Here is a 23,113-nt window from a genome sequence, read left to right as displayed (position 1 = left end):
TCTGGCAACATCTGCATTGGAAGGAACTTGGTAATTTCAATAATGTCAATATTACCACTATAAATGTTCTCCATTGCTTTCAGATCATGGATGAGTTACAGAGAGATTGTAGCTCTAAGATTTAGATAATTGAATTTTAACATTTCACTAACATTGGCAAAAATCAATTGCCACCAAGGAAAGGAAGTTTTCAATTTGCAAAAGGCTGTTTGCCTATACTCTTGTGAAATAAATGCTATTCTGAAAGAAATGCCGTTCTGCTTGCTGTGTATTGATATGCTGTGATCCAGAAGTGAAATGAAAGTAGGCCACTGCAATAATTAAGTATCTAAACAAAAGAAATAGGGAAGAATAGGCTACGTGGAGAATAGGGTCAGTAGGGAGGGTTGATTGGGAAATATCACTAAAATCTTAAATCTGTATTGTGAAATATAGTAAATATGTTCACCTTATATAACTAAGTTGTATTAAAAAAATACCATGATGCTTGTGGATTGAAAAGGCTATATTTCGTTTTCAAACACTACCATTCAATCCAGTGGTCCTAATACATGCAAACATAGTGGCTACTGTCATTTTAAACAGGATGATTAACCTTAAAAATGTACCAAGATTGTCCTGTGAACAAAATCGATACCATTACTACAGTTTTTTTTTTCAATATAAAATGCAATCATTTCATATCAACAGTAGTTATAGCTCCTGCATTTGTTTTCCGTAACCAATAAATCTAAATATTTTGGTAATTACGGATTTTATTTCACTTTTAATTTTAAACATAATATAATAATTTGAAATTTGCTTCCTAATGTTAACATGACTTACGCTGATAATAAATCTGTTTCTGACCATTTATTTGCTTTAGGTATGAGTTGGTTTTTATAAGCTAAAATGTTTCTCAATATTTTGTTTGCTCTCTAGTTGGTCTACTGACTTCACAATGTCTGAAATCAGATTCAGCAATCTTACTTGGGATCAAATCAAAACACTGCACCAAGTTTTGGATGGAGTAACTCCGGTTCATGGAAGAGGGAATTTTCCCACACTGGAGGTGAAACCAAAAGATGTCATTCATGTTGTGAAAAATGAACTCATAGAACAAGGAATTATTGTCAAAGATACACGGTTAAATGGTTCCACAGCAAGTTACGTACTTGCAAGCCATAATGGAATCACCTATAAGGATCTGGACATTATTTTTGGTGTTGAACTTCCAAGTGATCAAGAATTTCAGATTATTAAGGATACAGTTCTGGGCTGTCTACTTGACTTTTTACCAAAAGGTGTGAAAAAGGAAAAGATCACCTCTAAGACCATGAGAGATGCTTACGTGCAGAAGATGGTTAAAGTTTGTGATCAGAGTGATCGGTGGAGTCTCATCTCTCTCTCAAATAACACTGGTAAGAATGTAGAGCTAAAATTTGTGAATTCACTCAGACGCCAATTTGAATTTAGTGTAGATTCCTTTCAAATAGTTTTAGATACTATGTTGGACTTCTATTGTGACAAAAATGCCAAGCTCAACAAAGAATCCTACCCAGTTGTAGTGGCTGAAAGCATGTACGGAGACTTTCAAGAAGCAATGACACATTTGCGATACAAGCTTATATCTACCAGAAAACCTGAAGAGATTAGAGGAGGTGGCCTTCTGAAGTATAGCAACTTACTGGTTCGTGATTTCAAGCCAGCGTGTGAAACAGAAATCAAGGTCCTGGAACGTTATATGTGTTCTAGATTCTTCATTGATTTTCCTGATGTAGTAGAACAACAAAAGAAAATTGAATCATACCTCCGCAACCACTTCATAGGTGAAGAAAAGAGCAAGTACAACTACCTTATGACTTTGCATGGAGTTGTGAGTGATAGCACTGTTTGTCTCATGGGACATGAAAGAAGGCAGACACTCAATATGATCACTCTTATGGCTTTAAAAGTGCTGGGAGAGCAGAATATTTTACCCAGCACAGACAATGTAACTTGTTTCTATCAGCCTGCTCCATACTTAGCTCTTGAAAGAGGGTATCGTACTTACTATGTAACATCTGGGCCACCACCTATTTTTTTTCAGCCATATTACCCAATGCACTTTTGTATACCACACAACATGGTGTAAAATTACAAATACAATAGAAGCTTTGCTTTACTTAAACTCCTCTTAAAAGCAAGTTTCCAAATTCTGTACAATTAAAGACCTATTTTTTGCGTGAGGTACCATCTGTTTTCCATTGTTATAACTTAAATGATGATAGTAAATACAGTAAACCTGTGAATTGTGTAGATCAAGTTATCTGTATGGATCACTTGAAATAATTTTAATAATTGCTGACTACTTAAGATTTTTGATTTTTGCATTTGCTGTTGCAAATATGCAGCATCCATGTATCTTTGACTAAGATATAAAAGAATACTTATATTGCAATTTCCAGAGATAGAGCAAATACAAGTGCCACAATTTTTATAGTAATCCAATTTCTTTGTTATGCTCACTTCACTTTTGAATTCACTAGTGATTTCAAAGATGCCTACTTTCAAAGAAAATAGATTGGGAAAACATTGCTTTGGGCATGAAAACACTTATTTTATTCTAAGTTAAACTGGGTGGCATACAAATTCCTGATGTAGTTTAAAGAAAAAACAGAAAAATGTTTCTTTGAACCACTCCACATTATATTTTATAGTCTGCAAAATAATTCACTTGGCTTATTTGTAAATCTGAAAAATACCACTCCAGCTGTACAAACAGTGCTGTGGCCAGTTGTGCACTTTTTTTCTGTCTCCTCTTCAATAGTAAGAGTGAAAATGAACACCTCTGAATATTAAAGCTTTATATTGCAATCTATGTAAAATATACTAACTGGAAACAGGAAAGCATAGGCAGAAGTATTTAGCCATGTGATATACCATTTTTATGACACATTAGGCCTATACCCTAATATGTCAGAAACATTCAGTCTTATCAGTTGATAATATTTTCATTATTAGTCAACAAATTTTTTTTTCATTTTGCCTTTACCAAAGATCAGTTTGTAACATGCCACTCAAGTGCCTCCTCACTTCAGCTTTTGCATAATCTTATAATTTATCTTCAATTGGATCTGTTCAACACATACCTTAACATCTACTCCCTATAACAAATATGCTGTTAGCAAATCTGTAAACAAAATCATAAATGTGTTATCTTCCCGTAATGAAACTTCAGGGCTAGTAACACCTAGAATCACTGTTTTTAATTTTTTTATTATGCAGACTCGTTTTTATCGACAATCAAATTTTACTCTATTACAATGTGAACTGATAGTCATATTCTGAAAGTTTGTCACTTATAGACTATGTTTAACCTGTCTGCTCTGTATTGCAGTTTTAGAAAAAAAGATGTGCCAAGTTTTCAAATAACTAGTATTTTTGAAATGTTTTATATCACACCAACACTATATTTTTAAAGAATTGTGTGTGTAACACAGAACCCCAAGTCTTCAAAACACACAAGTCCACCCTTTTCTTAGGGATCAATAAAGAATTTATAAACACTATAATTGAAAGAAATTAATAATCTGTCTATATGTTGTACTGGCTAAAAATTTGTGATCATTATACTTGCCTTAAGTACTTCTCAGTTAGTGCAGGTTTTCACACATAAAACTAAAAGCATCCCTAAGTACCAAGAATTTCAAAAACATATGAGAAATATTAAGGATGAAGGGACTATTTTAATATTGTAGATGCAGATTCCACATTTTTCAGAATAGCTTTTACACTGAAAGGCAAAATTCTGGTGGTACTCTCAAGTTTCCTTTGGTTTATTGGGAATCCAAACCTTCCCCAAAAAAGCAAGTTGTTTGTGGTATTCTCTCAAAAGCTTTATGTCATTATGGACTAATATCTGAAAACTACATGCTTTCTTTAAACAGTCCAAGCATGTGTTCCCCTTATTGCAAATAATTTCAAAATTGACATTTAACATTTTCTCAAAAGTGGTAATCCGTACATGTTGCAAAAGGGTATCACTGATGGGAATGCTCTAGCTTGACTGTCTTTCTGTAGATAACATCACCAAACAAGAGCCTCCATTGCCCCCAACCAACTTCAAAATATTTGTCTTTAGTAGTTATATTTCTGTAGGATTATAGTAGATCCCATAAGAATCAATATTATCTCATTCTGCTTATTAGGATAATGCATGGGAATACTTTTATGTAAATGAAGAGTCATTTCTTAATCTAAGGAGTTAGTATTTTAAAAAACAAAAAGTACCCTAGAACATACATCATCATATTTCCAGAGAAAAGCGGTTTTTTTCCCCCAGAAATCTAAAAATTGCAAAAAGAAAAAGGGAAGAAAAGAAAAAAAGAAAAAAAAAAGATGCAGTGTGAAAAACTTGGTATCAACTACAAGGTACCTATTCTTTTAAACAGAATATTCTTTTATTTCACAATATCTATGCATTATTAGTAGCATTCTGTTAGTAAGCTGTTCTTTAAATTCAAAACTGTTCTACTTTTGGCTGATGTCTAGTTTAGTCAAAGAAAATTGAAAGTGAAGGAGTACTTATTTATTTATTTATTTATTTGAAAGACAGAAAAAGAAAATCTTCTACCTGCCAATTTGATTCACCCCTCAGCTAACTGCAATGGCTGTGTTGAATCAGGTGCAGGAAACCTCCTGCATGTGTCCCACAAGGGTAGTAGGAGCTCAAGTATTTGGCCTGTTTTTTATTGCCTTTCCCAGGCCGTTGGCAGAGAGCTGAATCAAAAGCAGAGTAACAGGGACATGAACCAGTGCTCATTTGAAGTGCTAGCGTTACAAGCTGTAGCTTTACCCACCATGACACAAGGCCAGCCTGTTTTGATTGAAAGATAACCTACTAAACTAAAGTAAAAATAATCAGATCTAGGACAGCTATGATTGTGCCCGCAAACATGTTTTTTTAATTGTTAAAGTATCATGTGCCCAAATTCCATGTTCTTATACCAGCAAGGTTCTATTAAAATGCATCCAAATATACAACCATTTTTTAGTTTATGCATTTGGCAGTATGCCTTCCACTTATTTGAATTTTAGCAAAAATTCCATTAATATATACTGTTTTGAAACCAGTTTCACATAAAACTGGTAGTCTTGAGCTTAAAAGATTACCCTTTTTTGCTTCATTAGGGAAGAATATGAGTTTATTCTTCACAAAATTCTTGTGTTTGAAGTTGCAGTGTGTAAATTGTGTCAGCATTTGAAAAAAATAATCTTTTCTGTTTGGATTTAGCCCTTGAAGAGCAACAGATGATTATACAGTAATTATTTGTGCTCTTTATGACCCTTCAAAAGACCCTTCAAAAATTATAAGTTGATTAACATATTAGGGTCAAAGAATAAACCCCTGCAAATGCACTAAATGGTCTTTCTAAGTGAGGAAAGTCCTGAGAAGCACATCTTTGCAAATTTTTTCTTATATAATGCCAGTTCGAAGGTGATGAGTTGAATAGCTCAATCCTGTAATTCCATGGTGATTTGTGGTAGTTTCCTTGTACATTATACACTGATGGTCACTTTTGAATCATTCCCTAAAATGCTGTCAGATAGTCCAGTTAACCTTGTAAATTAATATTTGATCCTTGCACTCAACTAGAGAACCTAGAAACCTGAAAATGAATTTTTGTTTTAGCATTGGTACACTCCTAAAGATACCATTATGGGAGATTAGTTTCCCTGGAAATGACAGTACAGAGTGGCGTGAATGGACCCACTAATATTTTATTCAGCATTTTTATTTTCATTATTGGGTCACAACATGAACAGTACTTTTGTGTATGTAATTTGGCTTAAATTCCCAAAGAAAAATAATATATTATTATTAATATTATTATTAATAATATATTATTATTTTTTCACCTTTGAGTTGAAGTTAAAAAGAGAATCCCTTTACACTTGTAGTCATCACATTAAAAAAAAGTTTCTTTAAAGTAGGTGCTAGGTAGTCATTAATACTTATAATTTGCATCGCAAAAGATTTTTGCAAATATTCACCTCCCCCCAATAAACTGAAAGGTCAACATATACATATTAGCAGATATTTGAACAAAGAGGACTGTGAATAATTTTCTTTAAACTTTACATGTGACCTCCTTGAACAAAAGCATTTTCATGTGTATTATTTTCTTTATAGTTTTGGTAGTTGTGTAGACTAGTTTTGGGACATTGAGAATAAAATGCCTTCAAAAATCTATGGTTGCTCAGGAAGTGAACTTCAAGTAACTATTTTCAAATGACTCTTACACCTTCAGATTTACTATCGGGTAAAATGATTTCAGATAGTATTAACAGATAAGAAGTGTAAATTATTATAATAGTTTTAAGATTAAGATTGACTTTTAAAAGCATCTAAATGTGTTTTCAAGGTAAAAGCTACTGTCTCTGGGCAAGTAGTAAATGTGCCAGAATAAAAAATATTCCAGGAGAGTTTCATGATTTAATACAGTGTAAATGGACTTAAATGAATGCCAATGCCTGTTTATGAAGTCGAATATCTCTGTCTTGGTAGTGACAGTTTCCAAATAAGAAGCATGAGATTCATTTTCATGAAAGAATAAGATTCTGCTTTCCTTCCACCTTTTCTTTGCTTAACAAAATTACATCCCCTATGTGCTCACAGTGGTAGCATGTAGCGAAAGGAAGGCTTGGGAGCAATTTAGTCTTGTTAAGCCTCTATGTGTACATTGTGCAAAATCCTGTTTCAGGATCTCTGATTTTTTCAAGAATTCTTTTCAGTAGGATACACTAGCAATAGTTTAATTTAGAGGCCATGATTCTAGATATTAACAATCACTTTTCAGTTCTTGAAGAGCCCTGGAATTATCTGCAACTGAATATGAAGGCATTACTTAATTGGCTTGATACATCATTGAGAGTCAAGCTTTGTGAAAATGAAAATCCAACGTAGATCTGAAGCCTCCATTCACTTTATAACCACACATTGTCACTACATTTAATTGAAAAATAGCAAAGCTTTTTGAAAACTCGTGGCTAATTGTTTATTCATATAATATTGCAGTATGTATAATAAAATAAAAATTTAGTAAAATTTCCTCTCAGTTTAAAAAGTGTCAACATTTAGAAAATTTTTTGAAGTTCTCTGTGTTTAAGTGGATGCCTGGACCTGCAAAACCAAGATACTGTTGAGAAAGCATGTATCAGAAATATGTTGTTGAGAAGTAAACAATAAAAAGTGGAGCTAAATTGTCCATGCTCCAAATAAATGTTTTCCAGTATAAAGTAGATCCACTATTGGATATGGCAAAAATCATACATTACTGTTTCACTAATGGAAAATAATCTTACAAAAAATAAATTTAAAGTTAGAAGATCTGATCAAAACTACTAAGCAGGTTGAATCATCAGTATTTTTCTTAAACATATGCTGCAAATTATAATTAAAATTGATTGTTTGCTATTATAATATCAATGAGAGGAATTATAGTGTTTGAATGGGAAATAAAATAGAAAAATCTAAATACAGTTGTCCAGAGCCCAGTAGGTTGGTTGACGCAATTTCCTTTAGTATTTCATCAAATAGAAAGAGCTACATTTTTAACAATTAAAAAGACCCAACAAAAATAAATGTAGCTTTATTAAGCTTTTAGGTGCCTTTTTAGCCTTATAGTTCACAATGCCAGTTTTAGTATTTTAGTGCAAAAATTTTTTGAAGTGTTCTTAACTTACTATATTTTTGTAAATAAAAATTTTTAGGAGTTTGGTATCTAAGAGATGTTTGAAATGTTTAAAGTTGAGTAAAATGTATTTTTCTTTGAAATATATGTTAAATCAGAATAGTTTTTTAATATTGTTCATTATGGAATTATAATACTTGTATGCACTATTTGGAAAACATTTTATTGTTGGAAAAATTTAATATAGTATGAATAGTGCAAGGCCTTTTGTGGAAACTTAAAAATTTATTACATTATGAAAATTATTGTCTAATAGCTTGTTTATTTGTTCTGTTTGCTTTATTTTGTGCCTTTGTACACTGTAGAAAAATACTATACAGACTCTATTATTGCATTAAGATCATCTTTGAAATAAAATCACTGTGAAACATGCAGCAGTGTGCCCATTGAATAAGTACACAATTGATGATGAAATAAAGTGAAATGGGTCAAAATGATATGACAGGTATTGAATCCAGTCCTCCATAAACACCTATCAATATCACATATTTAAGTCAGATAGTCTGTCTACCCAAGCATCATGTACTTACATAATGTTGTAGTTGTGACCCTAAGCGGTCAGTCTAAAAAATAAGCTTGAGTACAGCTGATTTTAAGGGTTTTTAGGTATGTATCAAAAAGCAAACTGTATTCATTAAATATGAAGAATTTATTGTGAAACAATTATGTTTCAAATAACTTATTTTCAAGAAGAAAACAAAATACACACCAGAAATATTACTTATGAATTGTTTTACTCATATATATGCTCTTGAGTATACTTCTGCCTCCTGTGAAAATGTAATGTGATGATGTGCTACTGCACATCTCCTTCCAAGTTTTAAATTTGCATTTATTTATTTTTACATGTTTGTAACATAGGTGAGGGGATTTGCAGACCCATGAAGATCTTTGAATGAGATGGGAAGGGATGGAGGAAGAACGGTAGGTGAGGGAAACGATCCCACTTTCCTATGACAGTGTTGCACTGCTCCTTGCTACAAGATCACATCAGCACCAGGGGACAGAGACAGTCCCCTAATTTCATCCTAGGGATTCTGAGCAGTCTAAATTGTTCTGAGATGGTGTTGGCTTCGTGGCAACAGGTATGAGTTACTGCTTCCTGTACTTGACGGCTATGTCAGTTTTGGTATGAACATAGCCTTAGATGCTTGGTGGAAAAATTGGCCTACAGAGTTGTTTAACTTGCTCTTTCCATGATTTGGTGAGGCATTCAGGTTCTCTTTTGTATCAGAGGCTGGCTGTCCTAACTTTTGTGTGTCTCCCAGTACGTTGTCTTTCCTTACACAGAATCAGTAACAGGAGTGGCTCAGTCCCACAACATGTTCTTTGAGGCCAGACCAGATATTCGTGTGGTATTCCATGAGGTTGGAGATTGTGTATTAATGGATGTTGCAGCCCAGCTTACCCTTGTCTGTTGCCAGACACAGCCTCGTGTGCACCAATGGATACTGTGGCCTGGTCAGAGTAGCCCCAAGAACTTCAACCAAACCCGTGCCCAGCCCCAGCCCCTGTGCATGCCAGTGGGTGTCACAGCCTGGCACAGCCAACTCCAGACCTCTGAGAACCCCTCGAAGCATGCCTCTGACTTGGCTTGTGTTGCAGCAGGTGCTGTAGCCCAGCCTGGCCTCACCTGCTCCCAGCCCTGACATTGCTAGTGGAAGCTGCAGTCTTTCTGTGCAACCCCCAAAACCCCCACAAGACCCACCACCAAACATGACTCTAGCAAATGCTGGCAGATGCTGCAACCTAGTCTGGCCCAGTCTGCCCCCAGCCCTGGTTCTTGTGTATATGAGCAGGTGCTTTGGCCTAACCTTGGAAAGCCTTCTGAATTTCCTGTTCTGGTACACCCCATTTCAGCTCCTTCAGTTGCTGCGGGTAGTGTAGTGGCCTGGTGCATGGAAACTTCCCAGAAATCATTTTATGCATTTTAAACAAGCATTCAAAGGCTCACATTATGACCTGTCCCCAACCCCTTATCCCCTAGCAATGCATACCTCTCCCCTACCCCCTGCCACATGCACATGCTCCTGCTTATGGTGATAGGCATTGGGTGGCCCCAGCTGGCGTGCACCCATGGTGGCATGGCAGGTGCTCATCCCCCTTCCCACATATCTGTAAAAAGAGAGAGAGAGAAGAGAGAGGGAAGGAGGGAGGAAGGAAGCAAAACAATAGGCAACTTTGCTGGCACACTGTTGCAGTTTACACAGAGTTGACATTAACTAGGCCCAGAATGCCTGCCACTATCACCTTCTTTCCTACCAGCTGTGTAACACTTGCCCAGGTAAAAGGGAGCCTATGCTGTTGCCTACATCTGGGGCTGAATACAGCTTTTGTTAGAAGAATCAAGGACTATGGTCAAAGTAATTGCAGAAAAGCACAACACACAATATATTTTACTTCACGTTGAAAAATCATTAGGTGCCACCTGTAGATAAATTAAGTATTTCATGTTAAATATAGAGCAATAGTTATTTCAATAAATAGTTAATATAAAGATGATGTATTTATGCGATATAATATACATTACTAAATGATTAAGGCTTGATGTGAAACAGGTGATTTTTAATAAAAAATGTCCAAATTTCCCACTGATGCAAGAGATTTTCATCCTTTAATATACATGAATATTTGGTGTTTCAAACTTATCAAGAAAACATAGATAATATCCACACTTAAATAAAAATTGCCCAACTATATTTCTAAAAGATTTTTTAATGTTAATTAAACAGATTTCAGTTATTTCATAGATATTATTCTAAGACATAATGATATTTCCCTCCCTCCATTCTCTCCTTTTTCTTTTAATTTTTGTGATAACATACTTTTTTTGAAAAAAGATTTATTTATTTATTGGAAAGTCAGATATACAGAGAGGAGGAGAGACAGAGAGGAAGATCTTCCATCCGATGATTCACTCCCCAAGTGAGCGCAACAGCCGATGCTATGCCAATCCGAAGCCAGGAGCCAGGAACTTCTTCCAGGTCTCCCACACAGGTGCAGGGTCCCAAAGTTTTGGGCCGTCCTCAACTGCTTTCCCAGGCCACAAGCAGGAGACGGATGGGAAGTGGAGCTGCCGGGATTAGAAGCAGCATCCATATGGGATCGTGGCGTGTTCAAGGCGAGGACTTTAGCTGCTAGGTCACACCACCGGGCCCAATAATAACATACTTTTAATATACTTTATAATCATAGGCATAAGGCTTAAGTATATATAATGTTCAGCAAGTAATAAGTAGAAAAATCACTTTTTCACCACAAATATAGACAAAAACTCTAAATAATAATGTAGGATCAATTTCACTCTTACTTGCCTCCAGTTGCATCCATTTTATTGCCAAACACAGGTTTCCGTTCTTTTTAATGATTGGATAATACTTCATCATGCATGTAAACTGTTTTCTTTGTCCAGTCTTCAGAAGACAGATGTCATCATTGATTCCATATCTGTTATTGTGAATTGAGCTTGTTATAAGCATGGTAGTACATTTATTTCTTTCATATTCTGATGTCACCTCCTTTAGAACAATTCCTATGAGTGATTTATTTTCAAGTTTCTGAGGAATCTCCATGCTGTCTTACATAATGATTGTGCTAGTTTACATTTTCAGCAACGGTGGATTAGGGTAGATTTTTACCCACATCTTTGTCAACGTTTGCTATTTTTTGGTTTTTGGATGATGGGTACTCTAACTGGAGTGAGGTGAAAATTCATTGTGACTTTCGTTTGTATTTTCTTGATGGCTAGCGATAATAAGCAGTTTTTACTGTCTCTATTACCCAGTTCCATCTAATCCGTTGACAGTTTCTGTTCATATACTTTGCCCATTTCTTAACTGGATTGTTTGTTTTGCTCTTGCATTTCTTGAGTAATTTAAACATTCTAGATATTAATCCTGTATTTGATGCATAGTTTGCAAATATTTTCTCTCATTCTGTGGTCACCTATTCCCTTCTTTGAAGGATTACATTTCTGTGCAGAAGCTTCTTAGCTTGATGTAGTACCACTTGTCTACAATTGATATTATGCCATGCTTCTGGGTACTTATCTAAGAAACCATCGCGTAAACAAATATCTTGCTTTATTTCCCCCAGTTTTACTTTAGTGCTTTGACAGTTTCAGGTAAGACCCTTGATCCATTGCCAGTTCATTTTGGTGTAGATTGTAAGATAGGCATCTTGTTTGGTACTTCTGCATGTGGAGATACAACTCTCCCAACACCATCAACTTATAACACCAATGCCTTCAGTAACCTACTCAAGTCTCCCTGTTTAGTAAAAATGGCTATTTCTGCAAGAGATAGAAGTAATACGGTGAAAAAATTAAGGCATTTTCAGCTACCATAAAAATGAAAAAATAGGGCCTCGGTGTGGTAGAATAGTGGCTAAAGTCCTTGCCTTGCAAGCTCTGGGATCCCATATGGATGCCAGTTTGTAGCCCGGCCATGCTTCCCATCCAGTTCCCTGCTTGTAGCTTGGGAAAGCAATTGAGCATGGCCCAAGTCCTTAGGACCCGGCACCTGTGTGTAAGACGCCTGTGTGTGGAGACTCCTGGCTCCTGGCTTCAGATCGGCTCAGCTCCAGCTTTTGTGGCCACTTGGGGAGTAAATCAGCAGACAGAAGATCTTCTTCTGTCTCTCCTCATATTTGATTTTCCAATGAGAAATTAATTTTAAAAATGAGAAAATAAGGGAAATCTGAATAGTTTTGTGGAGAGATCATTATATTCTTGTAAGTTTCTCATACATGGCTATGTTCTTTTAAAAATATTTTAAAATTATTTATTTGAAAGGAAGAGTAACACAGAGAAGGGCAGAGAGAAAAAAAAGTGATCTTCTGTCTGCTTACCTATTTCCCCAAGGGCAACAATGGCTTTGTCGGAGTTAGAATGACATCAGAAAGTAGGAACTCTATTTGGTTCTGGTACTGGGTAACAGACATCCATGTGCTTGGGCTATCATCTGCTGTATTAGGAAGCAGGATCAGACGTGGAGTAACTGGGACTCAAAAGGGCATTTCACTATTGCATGTAGGCTTTCCAAGAGACAACTTAACCAATTGCCCACAATGCTCAGCTCTGTGTAAATTCTAGAGGACTCAAAACTCCCTTGAACTTCGAGTTTTCCCTGGAAAATGCCTTCTTTTAAACTTTAATAACTACTATTTCTGAAGAACTCATTTCATTCAGCAACTCCAAAATTCTTATAAGGCAACTTAAAATAGCCTCACTAGGGAAATCCTCAGTGAAATTATTAAGTTTGTCTATGTCATTCCTGTTCAAGGAATTAGACCCCTGTGCACTTACCAAATTCCAGCATTAACACCTGACCTTAGCTCCTCATTTGACAAATAGTATAATTTGATATGATTTCTCCTCCATGGACAATAAATCTCTTCATCAAAATATTAGCAGTAGAGCGTCTGGCATGTTGGCTCGATGGCTAAATCCTGACCTTCACGTGCCGGGATCCAACATGGGTGCCAGCTCATGTCCTAGATGCTCTACTTCCCATCCAGCTCTCTGCTTATTGCATGGCAAAGCAGTACAGGATGGTCCAAAGCTTTGGGATGCCACACCCGTGTGGGAGACCTGGAAGAAGCTCCTGGCTCTTGGCGAGATTTGGGGAGTGAACCAGTCAATGGAAGATTTTTCTCTTTGTCTCTCCTTTTCTCCATATATCTGACCAGCCTTTTCAATAAAAACAAATCTTTAAAAAATATATATTAACAGTGGATTCTTTCAATAGAATATTTCTTAGATTACGTGAATGGTTAAGCGTTGAAGTCAGCGAAAATGGCAGAGTAAAGCAGTTCAAAATATAAATTCTTGAAGAACACCAATGGGAAATGAAACAGTGGTCAGAATTAACTTTTTTAAAATTCTGGACATTTTTGAAAAGAATTCATTGTCTTTCAATAACATGAAAAATACTGCACATTTTAAAAAGCATTTATTTATTTTTATTGGCAAAGATTATAGAGAGATAGAAAGATCTTCCATCTATTGATTCATTCCCCAAGTAGCCACAATGGCCAGAGCTGAGCCGATCCAAAGTCAGGAGCCAGGAGCTTCTTCCATCAGGGACCTGGAAGGGAAGTGGTGCTGGAGGCCAGCTCCAGTTGAGTTTGCAACTCAAGTAGGGTGTGTGAAGTAGGAGTAAAGAGGAAAGATGGACCACTACAATTTCAAGATCATAATGGACAATGCAAGAAAGCTGTCCCCTTTACACAGAAGCAGTCACAAAATGTGGCACAGACTTTTTACTTATGGTCAAGTGGGTGTTTCCAAGGATAATTCTGCCATTTGTTTCACCTTAAAGCAGGAAGTTATCCATCCTGACCCTGTGGTCAGGAAGTTCTCAACAGACAGTACATATCAATCAGTAACACAGTCCTACTACAATCCTCATTCTACAACTTAATCTTAAATCAGTTAAGAGAGGAAATGCATCACAGGAGGGACCTAAAGATCAAGGATGGTCAATGGGGGCAGCAGAGACAGCATGAATTGTAACAGGCCCTTTTGCCAATCAGCAAATCAACTTTTAAGCTCACATTGATAGTAAACACCAACTCAGCAGTGTCAAACAGTGCCTAACTAGAATAAAGAATTCTCATTGGGGTGGTTGGGTGTCCTTGGGCTGGTTACAGAGACATCTACAGGGCCTTGCCATGCAGCGGAATATTCCTCCCGGCCTTGCCTGCAGGGGAACAGTTCTCACATCTTCGTGTCCTGCACACCCACTGCAGACTCCAGCAAAGTGGAACAGCTCAACAGGAACAAGTCCCCATATGGGATCCTGGCACACGTAAGGCAAGGACTTTAACAACCAGGCTACTGCACCAGGCCCAAAAATGGCTGAATGTTACAATAGCATGTATCACGTGGCTTTCTAGATATAGACTTTCCAGGGAAGTTTGTGATTCATACAGAAAAAACTGCATAGCAAATACAGTTCAGGCATATCTCCCTTTGACAGTGAGACGTTTGTTAATTTGGAAATTATTGGAAAGAATTGCCCAACTTCCACAGATTATGCTAGTATTCACCCTTAGTGCTGTGTATTACATATGCTTTATCCAAAGTTTAGTAACATGTATCCATCATTATTGTATTATACAGAATTATACACTGCCCTAGAAAAGTCTTGGTAATCTGCGTTCTCATCCCTTACTCTACAAACTCCTGACACCCATTGATATTTTTCAGTCTTAACAGTTTTATATTTTCAGAATTTCATATGATTAGAATCCTTATATCCTTATAGAATCCTTATATCCTTTCCATATTGGCTTCTCTCACTAATGCTTCTCTATTTCTTCTATGTCTTTTATTAGCTTGATAGTTCATTTCTTACTTTAGCAAAGAATAACATTTTTTCCAGGTGTGCCATATTTTATCCATTCATCAGATGAAGGACAGTATAAATAGTACAATTTGGTTCTTTCACCCACTGCTACATTCTTCAACTTGCCCCAGTGACTATAGCTGGGCTAGTCTGAAGCTGGTAGGCAGGATTTTCTTCTGGGTCTTCCATGTGGCTGAAGGCACCTTAACATTTGGACCATCCTCTGTTGTTTTCCCAGGCCTTTAGCAGGGAGCTGGAGCAGTGGCGGAGCAGCTGAGACTAGAACCAGTGCTCATAGAGGATGCAGCTGCAAGTGTTTACTGCTTTGCATGTGATGCTGCTGTGAAGCATGTTTGCATGTATCCACACACATTGAATTGTATATAGTAAATATGTGTGGTTGTCTGTAAGGTTGTTTCTATTATTTTTTTGTGTGTGTGTTAAGAAAATAAGACAAAAATTTTTTTTTAAATGAAAGATGTCTGTTTCGGCTGATAATTCTGGAGGTTCAGCATCTAGGAGCAGCTGACCCCATTTGTGTGGCATTATGTGATGGCATTATTGCTGGTCTCAAATGGCACTGCATTCCATGTACAGGGAGCATGTGTCTGTGTGATCTCTTATAGAGCCATAAGAGTTATTTTTTTTTAATTTTCATTTCTGTGTCTTTAATTGGAAAGTCAGATATACAGAGAGTAGGAGAGACAGAGAGGAACATCTTCTATCTGATGAGTCATTCTCAAACAGCCATAGTAGCTGGAGCTACACCGATCCAAAGCCACGAGCCAGGAGCCTCTTCAGGGTCTTCTACGTGGGGTGCAGGGTCCCAAGGTTTAAGGCTGTCCTTGACTGCTTTCCCAGGATATAAACAGGAAGCTGAATGGGAAGCATCTCTACTGGGACACAATCAAGCATCTATAGTTGATCCTGGAGCATGCAACGTTAAGATGTTAGCCGCTAGGCTACAGTGCCAAGCATAAGAGCTTTTTAAAAATAAAGTTTATTCGCTGAACTTATCTGGAGAATAAGATGCTGGACTCTATGCTAGGTATATGCTTGCAATGAATGAATCCCAATTGAACTTCAACTGTGATTATGCAGCAAGGTGGAGGAATCCACTAAGGGGGTAGGGTTGTGGGAGGGGTGGGAGGAATCCTAGTGCCTATAAAACTGTATCACATAATACAATGTTATTAACAATAAAAAAGAAAAATATATAACTGAAGAAATTAACTGAAAAAAATAAAGTTTATTATATCATAGCTCACACAGTGAATTAAAATACATTGCTGCTTCCAGCCTGCAGTAGCGAGATTGACTATTTTTTAATTATAGGCTTATTACTTTTCTTTAATTTTAAATTTAGCATTTAAAATTGCTCCACTAACTTCAAATGTAGACATTACATATATTTATAAATATACATATTTATAAATATATATAATTTCTTGAAAACATTAATATTACAAAGTGAGGGATTAATGATAAAACACAATTATGAACACTTGAATGTGAATGTGTTATCCCATGGTCTTTTAGCTGAGAATTGAATTATGCAACACAATTATTCTACAATAAACTTTTCAAAAGGAGAGGTACATAGAAGTCTTCAGAAAATAGTCCAAATTTAAAGGGCTAGATGACAGAAAATCTTTCCAGATTATTTTCTTCGGTTCAGGGACTTGTCTCTTTTACCCACCTGAAAATTAACGTTTCTTGACACCTAAGACCTATGAGAAGGTGTCAGAACTTCTGCATGGACAAGAGCGCAGCAGTTACATACTTAGTTCACTTAATCATTAAGAGGGCACTCTTACAGGCACTGAGGAAAAAGACAGAGTCTGGCTACAAATTAGGTAGTTGTGAGATTTCTATTGTGTATGATTGTGCTTTCATTGTTCCAGGGTTCATTCCTTAACTTACAGAATTTTGCTGGGTTAGATTAGGGTAGACAGGATTAGTTAAAAAGTTACGCCACTTGCTCACACTTATAGTAAAAACAGAATTTGCTAAAGTTGGAATACACCAGGGTTCAGGGAAATTCTCAGAGCAACAACTTCCCACGATTGTTTTTTCCACCTATAGTTATAACATGATTTGGCTCCTACACTTTTTAGAATTTGGATCCTCAAAGCCTTAGATTAATGGTACTTGAAGATGTGGAAACTTAATCCAGTTATGTTGATTAGAAATTGAAAAGTGGTTTGATTTGATTAGATCATTAGGCTGGGCCCCCATTGTTGAATTTTCTTTTGCTGTTGCATGAGCAGATATAGATGTGTGCACTCTTTTTGCCCTGTAATGCCTGGGCCACCTTGAAATTGTGTCAGAACACGTCCAAATGCTGAACCAGCAATCTCTCTAATCTTGGGTTCTAAACTTCTATAAGTCGCAGCCAAAATAAATTATCCTTAAAAAGTGTGACTGCTTATATAGGACTATACTATTGTAATAATATGGGGAAAATCAATCGGGGTGGGAATTTGGGGAACAGGTAGGGAAATCCCAGACCCTATGGAATGGTACCATAAAATTCAAAATTAAAAATAAAGAGAGAGTTACAAAATCAAAATTCACTGAGCATACTTGAAGGCACTTTCTATGGACCAGTTATTTACTGAGATCCTTAAGCTATTCCTCACAGTAATAACAATGCGTGGTCAGCAGCTATATATTAAATTTTGAGTATGCACATGTATACACATATAATAAAATTTGTTTAAATTTATAAATAAATAAATAATCACCCCCCCCCAAAGTATGACTGCTTATGAAGGACTACATTAGTTGTAATATTTAGAGGAAATCAGTGTGTGTGTGTTGAGGGGCTGGGGAAATCCCAGAGCCTATGGCATTACATATAAAATAAGATAAAAATAATAAAATAAAATAAAATAAAATACAAAATGCCTGTGTCAAGTAATGAATAAATGAGGAAAACAGACATGTGCAGCTAACAACATTTTTAAAAAAGATTTATTTATTTATTCATATTGGAAAAGCAGAGATACAGAGAGAGGGAGATACAGAGAGAAAGATCTTCATTCCACTGGTTCATGCCCCAAGTGGCCACAATGGCCTGAGCAGAGCTGATCCAAAGCCAGGAGCTGGAAACTTCTTCTGAGTCTCCCATGTGGGTGTAGGGTCCCAAGATTTTTAGTCATCCTCAACTGCTTTCCTAGGCCACAGGCAGGGAGCTGAATGGGAAGTGGAGCAGCCATGATTAGAACTGGTGCCCATATGGGATGCTGGCACATGCAAAGCAAGGACTTCAGCCATTAGGCTACCATGCCTGGCTCATAGATAGCATCTTAAATGGATGGGTAGGACAGCATTTTGTAACGCTGCAATAAAAAAACCATGTGGTTATGGATTGAAGCTGTGCATATTAGGTAATTCAGAAGAAAAATCATTAATAAAAGCATGGAAGCATGACACTATGCAGTAGAATTCTGGGAAAGACTTGATTTTGTATAGATCTCATTCATCAACAGTCTAGTTAAACTCACTTCTCTGAAGAGATCATCCAGAGTTTACATATTCTCTTATGCTGATTTTTCTCATTTTCTAGTAACAAAGAATAACATTGTATTGCTATCACTACATTTAAGGAGATACAGATCCCTAACTAAATGAAACATTACCCCTTTGTATTTTACATATGTAAGTTTAAATTAGATAGGGGACATACATCTTGATATTAACACTCCCAATTGAAGAGTCCAAAACCACCACATTTTCACTTGTTTATACGAATTCTTTTTCTGAGCAGCTATTACTATTATAGTTTTTGGTGCTGCAAGGGACTGCAGTTTTTTTTTTTTAACATGAGCAAATATTACTTGCAAAGCTAGTTTGCTTATGCATCAAGTGTTCTGGGGAAATCACGCTTCAGTTGTTTCCAAACAAAAAAGATAGTGCAAAATCCTGCCTGACCCTAAAAGCAGCTGATGATCAAGGAAAATGGCTATCAGAAAGCAAATGAAGTTATCCTCCAATTGGATTCTGCATTTCTATCCATGCAGAACTCACTTTGCAGTATAATTTCTCTCTCTGTGGGTGATGTGGTTGGAATATCTTAGCAGTCAATATTGCACTGACAAAACTGCAGCAACACATACTGTAGGCTTGGGAGAGATAAATAAAACTGAAAAACTAAATTTGTGTAAAAGAAAGGTCCAATGGAGAAAGTGTGGAAATGGATGCTACATGCTTTTCCGTGGGAAGAGCAGACAATATTTTGTAGATTCCAAGTATTTATAAAACTACATTTATAATACATTTAAAAAATCTGTACTTTTATTGGGTACTTCTATATGTGTGCTAGTATGTTAATCACTTAAAATACAGTGTCATAGGTGATGTTTTTGCATAGTGACATGCAGATACATAATGCAAATTTTTTGCAGGTTTCACTATTGAAAAGATATAAGAAGAAGTTTTGTGTTTTCACTGTAGACAAATGTTAAATATATTGTTACTTTGAATGCTAATGATGGTGAGCATTTTTCCAATATATTTGGCTATTTGCTTTTCTTCTTTGGGGAGCTGATGATTCATGTATTGTTACCATTTCTTAACTTGACTATTTTGTACTTCTGAAGATAGAATACCTCCTAGTAAAAGTACAATGGTAATCCAAAGAAAGCAATGAGAATATTTAGGGGAAAATGGTAGGTTCGAGTCATTAGCTTGAATAATAACCTTGATTGCAAATGGTTTAAAGTCTCAAATAAAAACATATACTGGCTGAATGGATTATAAAGGAAGAACCATCTATTTTCTGCCTACAAGAAATACATCTCGCCAATAAACATACACACAGAATGAAAATGAAAGGAGGGAAAAGATATTCCAAGCCAACAGTTCAAAATGAGCCAAAAATGGGCAAGTCTAGTTATTCTAGCATCAGACATGACAGACTTTAACACAAACTGGTGAAAGAGAGGATGGAGGGCATTGAAAAAATGATTAAAGAGTCTGTTCAACAAGAAGTGACTGTGGCAAATATATATGCATCCAAGGCAAGAAAACCTGGCTCTTTAAAGCAACTGATTTTTGTGTTGTTTGTTTTAATTTTGATAATCTTTACATGGTTGATTAGGGCACAAAGGATCAAGGGCTACAAGAAAGTGGGTAAGACCATTGTTTCCGCATTTTGTATGTGTGTCTGTGTATCTGAGGTGAAGGAGGGAGATAAAGCGAGAAGCCACACCTAAACTCTCACCCCATCCCAGGTTCCCAACATGAGGCATGCTACAAGGGCACTGCTCAAGTGGTTTTGATAGTTCAACAATTCTGAATTGCTGCCAGTTTTGCCATTCCAAGCATGATGAAATGTCTCCAGAATCCACTGGCTGACACAATTCTCCTTAGTGTCTCCATTTGTCCAGATCCTCATTGCCAACACATGGCTGGGGCAGATGATTGATTTGTTCTGTCCTCCATCCTCTGTTGTGGTATCAGGTGTCTTCTGCAGTCTCAGATGGAGCACCATTTCCTCCATGTGCACTAGGATATGCTGTCCACTGCTCCGTCTGAGCCTCTGAGGTTCAGCTTTGATGCATGCACTCGATGGTCAGAGTATGGAATCTGCAATTCTAATCATGGTTGGGGTTCTGAGAACAGCAGTTCAGCTCAGAGGGATCCCCAAAGAAACTTCTTCTGAGGTGATCCCAGACCTGATTCTTGTGTGTGAATGTTAATACAGGGTCTGACACAGTCCGTCGCCCCAATCAGCTTATGCGTATGCTGGAGGTTGCAATTGCTGGGTCAGTTCTGTTTCCAGCCTTGTCTTCCACACAAGCCAATCTGTGTTGCAGTCTACCCACCACACACTTGGTTCTCACACAAACCAGTGGGAGCTGCAGCCTAGTCAGGGCGACTCCCAATAATCCCCACCATGCCTGCCCCCTGCCCAGGTTCCTGTGCTTGCCATTATGTACAGCAGACCTGTCCAGTCTGTCCCACATCCCATTCAGCTCTTATACATGTCAATGAGCATTGAAGCCTAGTTCAACCCAACCAGACCTGCTATCTGGCCAACCCATATACTGGCGGGTGCCATTCTGTCTAGCCATGCCTGCCCCTGTCCTGGTTTTCATGTTCCCCAGTGGGAGTGGTATCCCAAGAGGGAGGAGCCCACTATTTCCCTACTGGACCACTCCCACTCCCAGATCATGTACTCTCCAGGTAGTTCTGCAGTTTAACTTGACAGAATTTGCCCCCAGTGCTAGCCTCCACCAGCTGATGCTACAGCAAAGCCCAATAAATCCTCACCCACTTTGATTTATGCTTGTGCTAGTAGGGACAGTCAACCCAGCCTGGCTTTTCCCTGATCTAGCTCACATGAGGCCGACAGGTGTTGTGGCCTTGCTTGTTCTGATCTGCCCCCATCCCAACTCACGCTCTGCAGTGGGAGCGCTGGTCAGGCAGGGGAGCCCTCCACATTCCCCCTAGCCACTTTGCTACCTTTCCCCACTGGTTCTCATGAATGCTGTTGGGTGCTGCGTCCCAATCTGGCATTGTCCCCCTCTCCTCGGCATTTGCCACTGGGTGCTATAGACTGGCCAACCCCCTCCCCCACACCAATTCCACCTGATGTTGGTGGGGGTTACAGCCTAGCCTAGCCCAGCAGGCACCCAATTCCATCTGTAATGTGTACTGGTATGTGTTGTGACTGAACCTGGCTCGACCTACACTCTGTTCTGGCGCTCGGGTTCGCCAGCGGGAGATGTGAACTGGTTTGTTCTGGTCCACCCCATACCTATGCCAAATGTCAAGCTCCCCCATCAGAACCTCTCCCAAAACCAGATCTCACATATACTGGTAGGTCCATGGGCCAACCCTATTCAGTCCACCTCCTGTCCTGGCAGAAGCAGTGCCTTTCCTGACTGGCCTTCAACCCATTCTGGTTCTTACTGTTGGATGTTTCATCCCAGCCAAGGCTTGTCCATCCCCAGACATAGCTCACACATGGCTCATTAGGGGCAGAGGTCTAGCTTAGTCTATTATACATCCACCCTGATCTTCCAGAGCACCAGATGGTGCTGGATTCTAGCCCAGTTTAGTATGCCTCCAGCACCAGTCCAAACCTGTGCCGAGGGATACTGCAGCCATATCCACACCTCCACACCAGAACACAGCCCCACTCCGGCCCTTGTACTCACCAGTGGGAACCCCAATCTGGCTAGGCTGTCCTCTTAGCTCCCCAACCAGGCTAGTTCCAAGCCATAGATTATGCACGTGCCATGCATGTTGCTCTGACCCAGCTTGACATAGTCCCCCACCTGTCTTGTCCTTTGCCTTTGATGCTGTGGCTTGGCATCCCTGGCTCATGCAGACCAGTAGGTGGAAGAGCCTAGTTCCGCATAACCTGTGCTCCAGTTTGATTTCTGTTCTTGCCTAAGGTTTGCTCGGCCCTTCCCGATCAGCCCCCTTCCATAACCCACCCAGAAATTAGCCAGCCATTAGAGCTACTTTGCCCAGTTTGCCTGATCCCCAGGCTTGGACCATGTGAGCATCAGTGAGATAATCACTAAGGGAGAATCCCAAGTTTCCCCACTTGACCTACTCCCAGATCCAAATCTCATATAGCCAGTAGGTGTTAGGCCAGTGCCCATCTTAGTCTGCCCTTCCATTTTGACCTTGTATTAGCTGGTGAATATTGCAACCTGGCCCACCCCACACCGTTTTAGGATGCACACTAGGGTGCTGCTGCCTTGACCTTCCCAGACTGTTTTCAGTTCCTTTACCTATGAGTGATGGTAGGTTTCATAGTCACAGCTTGCTTAGCCTAGTACCACCTCAACACTTGAGCTAACCAGCAGGACTTGTGTTTCCACAGGGTTCATCCCACTCATCCCCCACATAATCTACCCCTGGACCTGGTTCTCTTGTGTGCTGGTTAGTGTCATGACCCTGCCTAATGTGACCCATCCCCTGTTCAGACAGTCAAGTACTGATACCCAGCCCTGCCAAACAGACCCCCAGCCATAGTTTTTGTGTGGACTGGTGTGTGGCAGTCAGCAATACTCTACGCTAACAGCC

At 38.2% G+C, this 23,113-nt stretch overlaps 1 protein-coding gene across 1 annotated transcript; it reads left to right on the top strand.

Moving 5' to 3' along the window:
* Positions 1 to 940: 940 nt before the first annotated feature.
* On the top strand, positions 941 to 2,113 carry TENT5D (terminal nucleotidyltransferase 5D). The gene has a single exon (XM_040999591.1). It carries the CDS (start codon positions 941 to 943, stop codon positions 2,111 to 2,113), a length of 1,173 nt encoding a protein of 390 aa, XP_040855525.1.
* Positions 2,114 to 23,113: the final 21,000 nt, after the last annotated feature.

The sequence above is a fragment of the Ochotona curzoniae genome, unplaced genomic scaffold (genome assembly GCF_017591425.1).
Source record: "Ochotona curzoniae isolate NIBS_2020 unplaced genomic scaffold, NIBS_Ocur_1.0 scaffold_1852, whole genome shotgun sequence".
In the NCBI taxonomy this organism is placed as follows: Eukaryota; Metazoa; Chordata; class Mammalia; order Lagomorpha; family Ochotonidae; genus Ochotona; species Ochotona curzoniae.
This window is presented reverse-complemented; position numbering and strand designations above follow the sequence as displayed.

Bases quoted from the DNA above. Each gene is read 5' to 3' on its own strand.
- TENT5D (XM_040999591.1), top strand. From the start codon at position 941: ATGTCTGAAATCAGATTCAGCAATCTTACTTGGGATCAAATCAAAACA.